The sequence below is a fragment of the Chiloscyllium punctatum genome, chromosome 25 (genome assembly GCF_047496795.1).
Source record: "Chiloscyllium punctatum isolate Juve2018m chromosome 25, sChiPun1.3, whole genome shotgun sequence".
NCBI classification, from domain to species: Eukaryota; Metazoa; Chordata; class Chondrichthyes; order Orectolobiformes; family Hemiscylliidae; genus Chiloscyllium; species Chiloscyllium punctatum.
This window is the reverse complement of record NC_092763.1, coordinates 83,463,512-83,476,353: the sequence shown is the minus strand read 5'-3', so window position 1 is coordinate 83,476,353 and position 12,842 is coordinate 83,463,512. Positions and strand designations below refer to the sequence as shown.

The 12,842-nt window shown below is 39.4% G+C and overlaps 1 protein-coding gene across 7 annotated transcripts in view; it reads right to left on the bottom strand.

Annotated features, from left to right (window-relative positions):
- The window catches only part of atp11c (ATPase phospholipid transporting 11C), a 163,991-nt gene that overhangs the window by 88,646 nt on the left and 62,503 nt on the right, over positions 1-12,842 (bottom strand). For all 7 annotated transcript variants that reach the window (XM_072595610.1, XM_072595607.1, XM_072595608.1 and 4 more), the window contains 4 exons: positions 6,129-6,179; positions 4,311-4,375; positions 3,980-4,061; positions 2,822-2,972 (listed from right to left, as the gene is read on the bottom strand). In XM_072595610.1, the coding sequence (XP_072451711.1) occupies positions 2,822-2,972; positions 3,980-4,061; positions 4,311-4,375; positions 6,129-6,179 (349 nt within the window). The remainder of the gene's footprint in view (positions 1-2,821; positions 2,973-3,979; positions 4,062-4,310; positions 4,376-6,128; positions 6,180-12,842) is intronic.

Here is a 12,842-nt window from a genome sequence, read left to right as displayed (position 1 = left end):
CTTCACCCACATCCATGTGCATTTTAAAGTTCTACCTTGCTCCTCAGCAGGAAATAAATAAAATTAAACACACAATTAGGTTTCAACTGACTGATTGAAATAGGGGACTCTCTACGCTGGGACACAGACAGACATTTCTGTGGCTGTAAGCGAGACGTCAGGTTGGCATTGCCTCCCTGGTGCCAAGGTCAACAATATATCGGTGGAAGTGTAAAATTTTCTGACAAAGGGGGGGCAGTGATGCAGGAAGTGGTGTGTTAGTACAAATGACAGGAATGAGGTTCTGCAGAGAGAATATAGGGAACTAAGCAGGTGGTTAAAAAGTAGTTCCTTGTTGCTAATAATGTCTGGACAGCGACGAGAGCCACATGCTGGTAAGAGCTAGAATAGGAGGATTCAGCAGATGAATGTGTGCCTGAACAGCTAGTGCCGGGAGAAGGGATTCAGATTTTTAAATCATTGGAATCTCTTCAGGAATAGAAATGACCTGTATGAGAGGGATGGATTCCATCTGAATTGGTGGCATATCCTTGTCGCAAGATTTGTTACTACTTGTGAGGTTGGTACAGTAGATAAGGGAACAATTCCAATAGTCAAGGCAGACAAGAGCTTGGCAGAGAATGAGGTAAGACTGAAAATAAAAAGCATTTACTTCAATGCATGACGCGTGACAGAGAACGGAGATTAGGGCATGGTTGGGAACATGAGACTGGGATACAGCTACTACAGAAATGTGGCTCTGGGATGGACAGGACAGGCAGCTTAATATTCTAGTGTATAGATGCTATAGGAAGGACAGAAAGGCAGGCAAGAGAGGAAGGGGAGTGGCATTTTCTATTAGGGATAACATTACAGCTGTACCTAGGAAGGATATTCCTGGGAGATTGTCCAGTGAAGTTATATGGGTGGAAGAAAGAAATAAGAAAAGTGAGTCTAACAATTTAGCAGTGAAAGCTCTTGTCAACTCAATGACTTCCATGTGAACATACTCAGGAGCATCTGACATTCAGCAATATACTCTCCTGGAGCTTCAAAATACAGGCCATACATTCATCAGTTCACACAGCTTTGAAAGTTACAGGTTCTTTCCTAGAGTCACCCTGTTTAGTAGAAACAGTCATGTAGTTCACACTAATCTGAAAGCAAGATGACAAACTCAGGTGCAAAAAAAGATAAGCAGGGGCTTATAAAACAGGTGAATGGTCATTGATTACCACATCATAAGTCAATTTGATATAATTATGTAATGGAATGTGTTGTCTTTACATACTTAACCATGGAAGAAAATAAGAAATAACTATTACATGTTAGCAGCATTGTTCTCTTAGATCAATTTTAAGATGAACAACTTGAATTTTGAAGCAATTGTAAGTCAGTCAATCCCCTTGTTTAAAAACAGGAGAACTGAGCAGAAACACACAATGTAATTATAAAGGAGTTAGTTTAATGAAGAAAGCAGTTTTACTCTCAAAATTTTTCAAGTATGCATTTCCTTCCCAACAGCTGTGCAACCACATCATATCGACTACAATGGTTCCAGAAGGTAACTCAACACCACCTTCTCAAGGGCAATCAGGGATAAAAAGACAAATGCTGGCCTTGCTAGTGATGCATCAAGTACAAAAATTTTCAACAATATATTGTTGGTGTACTTTAATATACAGCTTTTTTTTCATTGTGAATCATACCCTTTCTTGTTTTGTTAATTTATAAAAATTAAACCAAGGAAAAAACTTGGAAAAATGCTTTTTCTTTGTCATGCATAACTTATATTTTTCCCAAATATATTGTGTTAATAGAGGAGGAAATATAGGTTTGAATTTTTAAAAAAATTGATAAATAAATTTCATTAGCAAGTCATTAATTGTAAAAAGAAAATAAGCACTCCACAATTTTGAGAAATTATACCACTTCCACATCTTCAATTCCAACTCAGCTGAGACCATCATGTCGCAGAAACACATAATAACGTAATTGTGAAGTGAAAAAATACTGCAGATTTCAATGGGTTAGCTTCCATCATCCAGCTTCTTTAGTTAAGAACATTTCCATCTTTTGTTCTAAGCTGGTATCCATTCATAGTTTGAAAATGACTGTCAACACTGACAGAAAACCATAAGCTTACTTAGTTTTTCAGGTTCTGCTCACTCTGGCGTCTGGTAACACTGGTCACAAACCTAACATGCACAGCAAAGGGAAAGGATCTTAAAGTTATCAGCAAAAATAGAAATTGTTGGAAAAGCTTAGCAGGTCGGATTGAATGACCCTTCCTCAATTCTGAGGACTGTTTTCCAACTGAGGAAAGGTCATTCGACCTAAAACATTAATTTTGATTTCTCTCCACAGATGTTGCCAGATCCGTTGAGCTTTTCCAGCAATTTGTGTTTTTAATTTACAGCATCTGCAGTCCTTTTGGTTCTTCAAGTTATATTTAGATTCAGTAAGAGGTTACAGTAGAGTAGATATAATCAGAGTAGAAAGAATTAGGGAAAGAATTAGGGAAAGAATTAAGAAATAACAGGAAGATAGAGGACAACGAATTAAAATTTAAACCACTTTAATCAATAAAGTATTTAATTTCACAAGTTAAAAATCAATACTAAAAGTTACTTGGAACCTTTAAGCAATTGAAAAATACTGTGACAAATGTTAATACATCAACAATGGTGCATCAAAAACATAAAAAGAACTCAGGTAGTACTGAGAAACAACTGTTACACTGTAACTGCCAGGATGCGAATTGTGACATGAAAACATTTTTCAGTTTTGTGGATAGAAATCTTCTCCTAAGTATAAAAATGAGTTGAATGTATTCCAGTACCTGGTTGATATTTTTTTCTTTGCCTGTTTTTGAACTATACCAAGGCTCATCATTAGCAGGATCACTTTGCCAAATGTATTTCAACATGGTGCCTATCAAAGATTTACTGACCAATATGCACAAGTACACTATTAAAAAAACATTAATTGACCTGCAAGACAAAAACAAAAAAATCAAAGTGTGTGTGTTATGGTGATATATAATACTAATAATGAAACTACAAAAGAAGTTTTGATCTTTAAATTGGCTTCAATAATCATAACATGCAAATCTAGTAATTCTATGAAGGAACTCAATCTAGCAGTGTCAGTTCTGACTCAGTAATGTTCTGCTGTCCTTTTTTCAATTACTCTAACTCTGTCTTGACAGATTCTGATCCATTTTTCTGGCAACTCAGCATTGATTTGAGCACTACTGTAAGAGTTCACCTGTCTTAGATCAATACATTACCTAGTTCTTTTGCCCCACTGTTTCTCTGCCCACAGTCTTTTGAAACATCTCCTCTATTCCTATATTTCACTATGTAGTTCACAATCTATAATATCCTGTGGTAGCAAAGAAAACTTGTTTAGAAAGTCAGTACCTTTATAGATCATCTTGCGCTATAAAATAGTCATCTTGCATTAAAAGTTTTAGATTAGATTACTTAGTGTGGAAACAGGCCCTTCAGCCCAACAAGTCCACACCGACCCTCCGAAGAGCAACCCACCCAGACCCATTCCCGACATTTCCTTTGCTTATTATAAAACAATTTAAAATATTATTGCGCAAAATTTTTGAAGATTGGAGACAGTGATTTTTAATTTCTGAAAGTATTTTAGTGGTATTACAACATATGAATCAGACAACTATGTTGTTAACCTTAAAATGTATTTATGGTGACTACAGTTACTGGCATGATTGATTTGAAATTCTACACCAGTACATCATCTATTATCCAACCCCACCTCCCCCCCCCCACCACCCTCCCTCCCTCCCTCTTCACCCCCCTATCCCCCAACCCCACTGTCCCCTTGCTAAACACAGAATAGAAATGACAAAATATTCCATGAAAAACATTGTTAGCTGTAGTAGCAGTAATGAAACTCAGTGAAATAACTTTCAAAATCTACATGCATTGTTTCAAATGAAATGCACAATTCACAAGAATGTAATTACTTTTCCACCACAGAGCGTTTCTGTGACTTTCCTTGGTAATTCAAGGCCATTTTTGTTTCCATCCCAGTATATATGGCAACACCTGAAATTCACAGTTGAAAAGGAATGTCTATTACTCAGTGCAGATAAAATGTATACATGTTGAAACTTCTGAAAAGTCATTTTATGTTAGGTTCTATGAACCAATGTAGTCCATATCAACAGAGCTCAAAACCATATCCGTAAAGATACTTATAATAAACAAACAAACAAATAAATAAATAAATAAATATCGGTGTAGCAGTCATCGGTACAGATAGAAGCAGTTTCACAACAGCCATACAAAGCTTACCATATATCTTATCCGTGTTCTTTAACGTGGCTCCTCTTAAAAGCAGGTTTTCAGGGCCCAAAGATCTAACATAAATAAGTAAATCTCAGTTTGAGAAAGGAAGAAGAAAAATTCATCCAATTAAAAAAATTCCATGCAGGTCTAAACAGTCAGGAACCCAGTTAAGAACATTTGTGTATAAGTCAGAAAGTGTGTATATTTGAGCAACCTATTCACTCAACGTCTGCAGGTGTTTTCAAAATATTTCTCCGATACCAACAAAACATCATGATTTGTTTCCCATTTGTTCAAGTCATATGGCTCTGTATGGTGGACCATCGGTTATCATTAAGGGTGGCATAGTGGCTGGAGGGTGGCATGCTCAGGTGGTTAGCACTGCTGCCTCACAGCATCAAGGACCTGGCTTCAATTCCAATCTCGAGTGTCTGTCAGTACAGAGGTTGCACATTCTCCCAGCGTCTGTGTGAGTTTCTTCTGGTTTCCTCCCGCAATCCAAAGAGGTGCCGGTTAGGTGAACTGGCCATATTAGATTGCTGAGTGTTCAGGGATGTGTAGGTTAGCTGTATTAGTTAGGGGTAAACGTACAGTAGTACAGAAATGGGTCTGGATGGGTTACTCTTCGGAGGATCAGTGTGGACTTGTTGGGTCAAATGGCCTGTTTTCACTGTAGGGATTCTATTCCATTCTATCCTTGAGGAGCGAGCGGTCAGCTGTCTTGTTCAACTACAGCAGTTCATTTAGTACAGGTATATGTCCTTAATGCAGTTAGAAGTTGAGTTCCAGAACTCAATGTGAAAAATGAAGCAGCAGCCTTCTGGTGGTGAGTAGCTTAGAGGCAAAATTGCAGCTGGGGGTATTCCCATGTACCTGTTGCCCTCACCTTTCGGGATGGTCAGTCATGCAATTGGAAGGTGCTATCCAACAAAGCCACAGCAGATTTCTGCTGTGCATCGAGTAGATGGTACATACTGCTGCAACCTAGCGCCATGATGAAGGGAGTGGATATTTGTGATGTGATGCCCATCAAGCAGTCTGCTTTGTCTTGGATGGTGTTCTTTAGTGTTGTGGGAGCTGCATTCATCTAGGCAAGTGGAGAGTATTTTATCATATTCCTGGTGTGTGCCTTGTAGACAGTGGACAGACTTTGGAGAGTCAGGATGCAGGTCACTAGCTTCAGAATTCCTCGCCTCTGACTTACTCTTGTAGACCGTATTTATAAGTCCAGTTCAGTTTCCAGTCAGTGCTAATTCCCAGAATGTTAATAGTGGGGGATGCCGTAGCGACTATATCACTGAATGTCCACAGACGGTGGTTACATGCAACTTGTTGGAGATGGTTATTGCTTCCCAGTTTTACTTGCCGTTTTGTCAGCCTAAGACTGGATGTTGCGCAGGACTTCTGGTAGTTGGATATGAAACGGCATCAATTCAACCTGCTGTACCAATGACTTGCACAACTGAAGCTGGAATCAAATTAGTTGTAGCTCGTTCACTATTATATTTATTTAGAGATATTCCTTATAATAAATACATTACATGATCAAATTAGTAATCAGGGAAATTTGCTTTGAGATAAACACTTCCAACATAAAGGTCAAGGTTTCAATACCAACATTCGCAAAATTGTTATTGATATGAATTATTTCTTCAGTTTAGGATAACAAATAAAATTGGCTCTAACTTCCACCCCACCAACACAACACATCCCAGAAGCCAACGCACAGCTTCAGCGTAAGTCCAGTTCAATAGATGGGAAAGCATTTATACAGTGCACAGTAAGATTAAACACTTAAGTATGATCACATATCATAACTTGTACCTTGCAACTGGTTCTTGCTTATCACTGAAAACATGAATGCGTCCAACAAACCTGCAATGATCAAATTTTATATTAGAGTGGCAAAACTCTCTTTCAAAACCAAAAAGGCTCTAACTGTTTTACAAAGTAGTAAGTAAATACAGAATTTTTTAATCTCAGAGTTGTGAAGACAAGACACTTAAAGTACTTAAAAACAAGTAGGCAGATTTTCTGCAAAAGATGAGTTCTGGCCTGGTGAAGATCAGCTATGATATTGTTAAAGAGTGGGGTAGGCTTGAAGGGCCAAGTGGCCTACTCCTGTTCTTAGGTAGTTATTTTACTGTTACCATTCACATTTAGTCTGCCTATAAAAAGAAACTGCCAAAATACTCTCAATTTTTGTCATTTGTAGTTTGGTGCTGGAACCTGAGCTCAGAACTAAAGATGACCTTTGGTCTGTAAGCAGAAGCTTGTTTTGCTTTTCAAAGAACAAGAGAACAACAAACTGATATTTATGAGGCCAGGCCAGTAAATTAAGTACAGGTGGATTCTTGTTCAAAGAACTTTGTAGATGTTTTGGTTGTGGAGTTGCTTTATGCTCAAGTAGTTGGCAGATACTGAATTTAAGTGGAGTCTCAAGGGAGATAACTAGTCCATCAAACAGAAATCCCATTTTGAACTTGCTTTTGTACTGTGTTTAAGTCAAAAGGATTGTACCTGCAACAGCTGAAGGACAGAGGTCTAATTGCTCCCTGGTGTCTCCTTTCACTATCAATTTATTGAAAGTTAGAGAATAGAATATCAGTTATAAATATTAATACTCCTTGGAGTCTCCTGGAAGCTATCTGGATGCATAAGTATCTTTAGAAACCAAGCAAGACACAATACCACACGCTTATGAGATTATGGATTGTGGAGACTGCTTAAGTGACTGGCCCGTTACACGTTTTCTAATAAAGAAAATCTGTTAACTGCACCTGTTTATCTTTGCACGAGTGGAGATAAGAAGACATTCCTTCACCCAAAGTGTGGTGAGCTGTGGAATTCATTACCACAGGAAGTAGTTTTTTTAAAAAAGATTAGATTCCCTACAGAGTGGAAACAGGCCTTTCGGCCCAACCAGGTCACACCAACCCTCCGAAGAGTAACCCATCCCCTTCTGAATGATGCACTGAACACTATGGGTAATATAGCATGGCCAATTCACCTGACCTGCACATCGCTGGACCTTGGGAGGAAACCGGAGCACCCGGAGGAAACTCACGCAGACACAAGGAGAATGTGCAAACCCCCCACGGACAGTCGCCCAAGGCTGGAATTGAAACTGGGAGCCTGGGGCTGTGATGCAGCGGTGCAAACAGTTAATGCCAAAATATTAATGCATTCAAGGGATGGCTAGGTACAGCCCTTGGGGTGAATGGCATCAAAAATTATGTGCAGAAAGCAGGATTAAGCTAGGAGTTGTACGATCAGCCATGACTGTGATGAATGGCAGAGTAGGATCAGAGGGCTGAATGGCCTCCTGTTCCTATAGAGTCATAGAGATGTACAGCATGGAAACAGACCCTTCAGTCCAACCCGCCCATGTCGACCAGATATCCCAACCGCTAGCACCCAGCCCATATACCTCCAAACCCTTCCTATTCATTTACCCATCCAAATGCCTCTTAAATGTTGCAATTGGACCAGCCTCACTACTTCCTCTTGCAGCTCATTCCATACACGCACCACCATCTGCGGGAAAAGGTTGGCCCCTTAGGCCTCTTTTATATCTTTCCCCTCTTACCCTAAACCTATGCCCTCTAGTTCTGGACTCCCCAACCCCAGGGAAAAGACTTTGTCCATTTACCCTATCCATGCCCCTCAAATTTTGTAAACCTCTATAAAGGTCACCCCTCAGCTCCAGGGAAAACAGCCCCACCTTGTTCAGCCTCTCCCTTGAGCTCAAATCCTCCAACCCTGGCAACATCCTTGTAAATCTTTTTTGAACCCTTTCAAGTTCAGTACATCTTTCCGATAGGAAGGAGACCAGCATTGCAGGCAATATTCCAATAGGAAGGAAACCAGAATTGCACGCAATATTCCAACAGTGGCCTAACCAATGTCCTGTATAGCCGCAACATGACTCCCAACTCCTGTACTCAATACTCTGACCAATAAAGGAAAGCATACCAAATGCCTTCTTCACTATCCTATCTACCTGTGACTCCACTTTCAAGGAGCTATGAACCTGCACTCCAAGGTCTCTTTGTTCAGCAACACCTCCTAGGACCTTACCATTAAGTGTATAAGTCCTGCTAAGATTTGCTTCCCCAAAATGCAGCACCTCGCATGTATCTGAATTAAACTTCATCTGCCACTTCTCAGCCCATTGGCCCATCTGGTCCAGATCCTGTTGTAATCTGAGGTAACCCTCTTCGCTGTCCACTACACCTCCAATTTTGGTGTCATCTACAAACTTACTAACTGTACCTCTTACATAAATGATTTGGATGTGAACGCAAGTGACAAAAAGTAGAGGACCCAGCACCGATCCTTGTGGCACTCCACTGGTCACAGGCCTCCAGTCTGAAAAATAACCCTCCACCACCACCCTCTACCTTCTACCTTTCAGCCAGTTCTGTATCCAATAGCTAGTTTTTCCTGTATTCCTTGAGATCTAACCTTGCTAATCAGTCTCCCATGGGGAACCTTGTCGAACCCCTTACTGAAGTCCATATAGATCACACATACCACTCTGCCATCATCAATCCTCTTTGTTACTTCTTCCAAAAACTCAGTCAAGTTTGTGAGACATAACTTACCAGGCACAAAGCTACGTTGACTATCCCTAATCAGTCCTTACCTTTCCAAATACATGTACATCCTGTTCTTCAGGATTCCCTCCAACAACTTGCCCACCACGGACATCAGACTCACTGGTCTGTAGTTCTCTGGCTTGTCCTTACGATCCAACCTCCAGTCTTCCAGCACCTCACTTGTGACTATCGATGATACAAATATCTCAGCAAGAGGCCCAGCAATCACTTCTCTAGCTTCCCACAGAGTTCTAAGGTACACCTGATCAGGTTCTGGGGATTTATCCACCTTTATGCATTCCAAGACATCCAGCACTTCCTCCTCTGTAATTTGGACATTTTGCAAGGTGTCAGCATCTATTTCCCTACAGTCGATATCTTCCATAACCTTTTCCATAGTAAATACAGATGCAAAATACTCGTTTAGTAAGTCCCCCAATTTCTGCGGCTCCACACAAAGGCCGCCTTGCTGATCTTTGAGGGGACCTATTCTCTCCCTAGTTACCCTTTTATCTTTAATATATTTTTAAAACCTTTGGATTCTCCTTAAATCCATTTGCCAAAGCTATCCCATGTCTCCTTTTTACCAGACTGATTTCCCCCAAGTATACTCCTATAGCCTTTATAATCTAAGGATTCACTTGATCTATCCTGTCTATACCTTACATATGCATCCTTTTTCTTATCCAGCATGGCTATCTTGTATGTTTCGATGAGTGGTGGCAAAGAAGATAGGGTTTAAATCATAGACATTAATTAGATTGCCTTGTTGCTTAACATTGCTTTATTAAATCTGAAGTAATATTGATGAATTGTTAATTCTTTTGTTTAAGCTATAAACTTGGCACCTGGTGTCAGTTATTCAAAAAGTCTTAAGAACCAGTGGGGGCAATTTTGAGTCTCATTGAACCTTTAATTTGACTATTGAGAATACAGGAAGTGTGTGTGTGTGTGTGGGGGGGTGTGTGTGTGGGGAGAAAGCGAATTGATTTGGCGGTCTGACTCTGTACTGGAACAGGACTAAAACAAGCAGTATGTTTGGGTTGACTATTGTTAAGTCTTTTGGAATTCACTATTACATGGCTCCTAAATGAACCAGAAAGAAAATGTATACATAGGGCAGCATAAATGACTGCTTGCAAATACCAACATTAAATGAGTATTATCCCAGAGTAAGTCCAACAGGTAGGCCCAATTTAGGTCTATCAATGTTGCTCTCATTTATACCTGCCTGAAAGCATGCCCATCACTGTCCAGAATAAATTTGTTTCATCTGCTACTTGTGACTGACGTTCTGGCTTTTAATTTACTCTAATTTTGCCACATAAATTTAAGATGTATTTACATGTATGCCAGCCTTTTGGCAATGAAGCTCTTGACACCTATGGTTAATTGGTTTTGTTAATATGGTTATCAAATATAGAAGGATTGTCAGTTCAAGCTCTACTCTAGAACTGGAGGGCATTAAGTTGGTAGCTTCAAGCAGTAATGAGGGATTGTGGCTTGATGTACTCTACAAGAGACATTAAAATGAGCTATGTGATCAAGATTACGGTAATAAGTTTTCTACACATCTGGATTAGGAATAGCTCCCATGAACACATTATTGTGCTTAGCTGGTGATCAAATTTGATGCTGCATTTGATTTTTATTTCTAAAATTATAGAACTTCGCTGGAACTGGTAAGGTCAGAATTTATCACCTCTTCCCAACCGTACAACTTTAACAGTGATTAAAAACAGCAACTACAGCTCCAGGTCAGGATAGTACGGAACATGCACGTGTTGACTGCCATTATTCTTATAGGTGATGGATGGGTAGGTTTGGAAGGTGCTTTTGGAGAGGCCCAGCCAGGCAAGTAGAGATTGGATTGAACTGGTGTCTCTCTATTACTGGTCGAGCAATACAAGCCACTATGTTACTGTAGCTCCTTGCTGACAGCAAGAACAAAAATTTCAAATAACTCACTAAGTATTCTTTGGGCATTCTGAACATGTTGTACAGACAGACAATTGGTATGTCTCACTATTTTTCAAGTATTTCTGATGCTATGACTCTCATTAAGTTTTAGCTTTCTCTCTCAGCTCAATACCTAGGATTTTTACTTTGACTTTTCCTAATTTTCCCCCCAGTCAGAAAATTAGATAAAACGTCTAATGCCATTCAGGAGACAGAATTCTCTCACCTTGCTGGTATTGTCTCCTTACCAGTTGGAGAAGTGGACTTTATGTTTATTCAACATGGGAGAAACAGTTGTCTAGTCTAAAATAGTTTCACTTTACAATGCAGTTTAAGTTGACAAATGTTAGAGAAGGGAACCACAGTCGATTTCTTTCCTTGCTCCAATACACTCATAACCCCAATCACAGGTCTACAGAAATTACTTATAAAACAGCTGATTGAAGATTCAGCATCTACATAGCTCAGCAGCATTAACATACAGTAGCTAAAGTAAATGTAGCACCAGCATACAAAATATGTATGGACTATAAAAAGTGCAGCTCCCAGAAGGCTCTTCGGCAATTACACTACATGATACTTAACAGTAGTCAACTATGACACTAGTTTGAACATAGGGCATTAGTCAAAAAGCTCCTGCAACTGGGTGTGTGGGGCTGGGTAGGATGGAGATCAATAGCTGATGCTGTTAATCAAGCTGTCTGATACATTGTCTCAATGGTCTGATACATTAACTGCAGGCAACCAGATAAGTGATGACTTTCATCACATTTAACAAGCCCGGAGTATGATGATGAAGCTGAGCAACATCAGAAAGCCACAAGAATAGCAACACTCCCAGCTAAACTTCTAGTCAGTGGTGACTCCTTCATTCTTAATTCTTTTGAACTTAGACTAACACCTAATTAAATAGAAAGCTGCAGCAAATAGTAACTCATGCCACCTACACCTCAAGTTTAACACATCTAATTGATGGCTCACAGTAGATCAGTTAACATGGGTGGCACAAATTTTTTTTTAAAAAGAACAGAATGAGAACTTCATGGGTATACTGGCACAGAAAAATACCCAACACATTTTATTAGGCATTGTGAAAAAAATCCATTAGATGATAAATCAATGACTGTTACATTGAAATAACTTTAATTGATATTCCCACAGAAAGTAAAAACCAACAGCAATGTTGAAATACATTAATAATGCAGAAAGGTGAATACGTACATAATAGAATTGGTCTTAACCACAAATCTAAACTGGCAGCTAGCTACTCAACACGAACATGGGTAGGATAGAAACAGAATTGTGAAGAACTTATTTGAGAGAATACAAGCTGAATTATTTCATAAAATGAACTGTACATATGCATTTTGATGTGGATATTTAATATGCAATGACCAGAATCTAAACAAAAACATCATTCAAATTTCCCTCAAATGAAACCCAAATTAACTAAGTTCTCATTGCTGTACAGTGGAGTAATAATAGACTGATTGCACAAAAGATGCACGACCATCCCAGTTAACTGGGTCCAGTTAACAGCACTGTACACTGACAATAGCCTGAAACAGCTGGTGTAATGCAGCCTCTATGCAACTGCTTTAAACTAAGATTGTTGAGAATCCCACGCTCTTAAACAGTGGAAGTGGGCCAATGGATTCATGTCTGTTTCCTCTGATAAATGCATCACTCCCTTCACCATTCTAGGCCTTTTCAGAATCCGTCCAAGATATTTCCGATGACCTGGGTGAGTTTGAGAAGCACAATCAGTCCTTAATCCTGTAATGAACACAGTTCCCAGTCATTACAGATAGCGATGAGTCGAGGTTTTTTTTTTAAAAAAAAAAGGCCACCCAAATGAATAGGTTCACACGGTGTTGATAAGGAATATCGACGATAATACCTAGATAAGCCTCTTCTCAGGCTTGCTGATTCTTACGTTATAGCATGGGGTAAACCCCTCCTACTTAATTTAAACCAG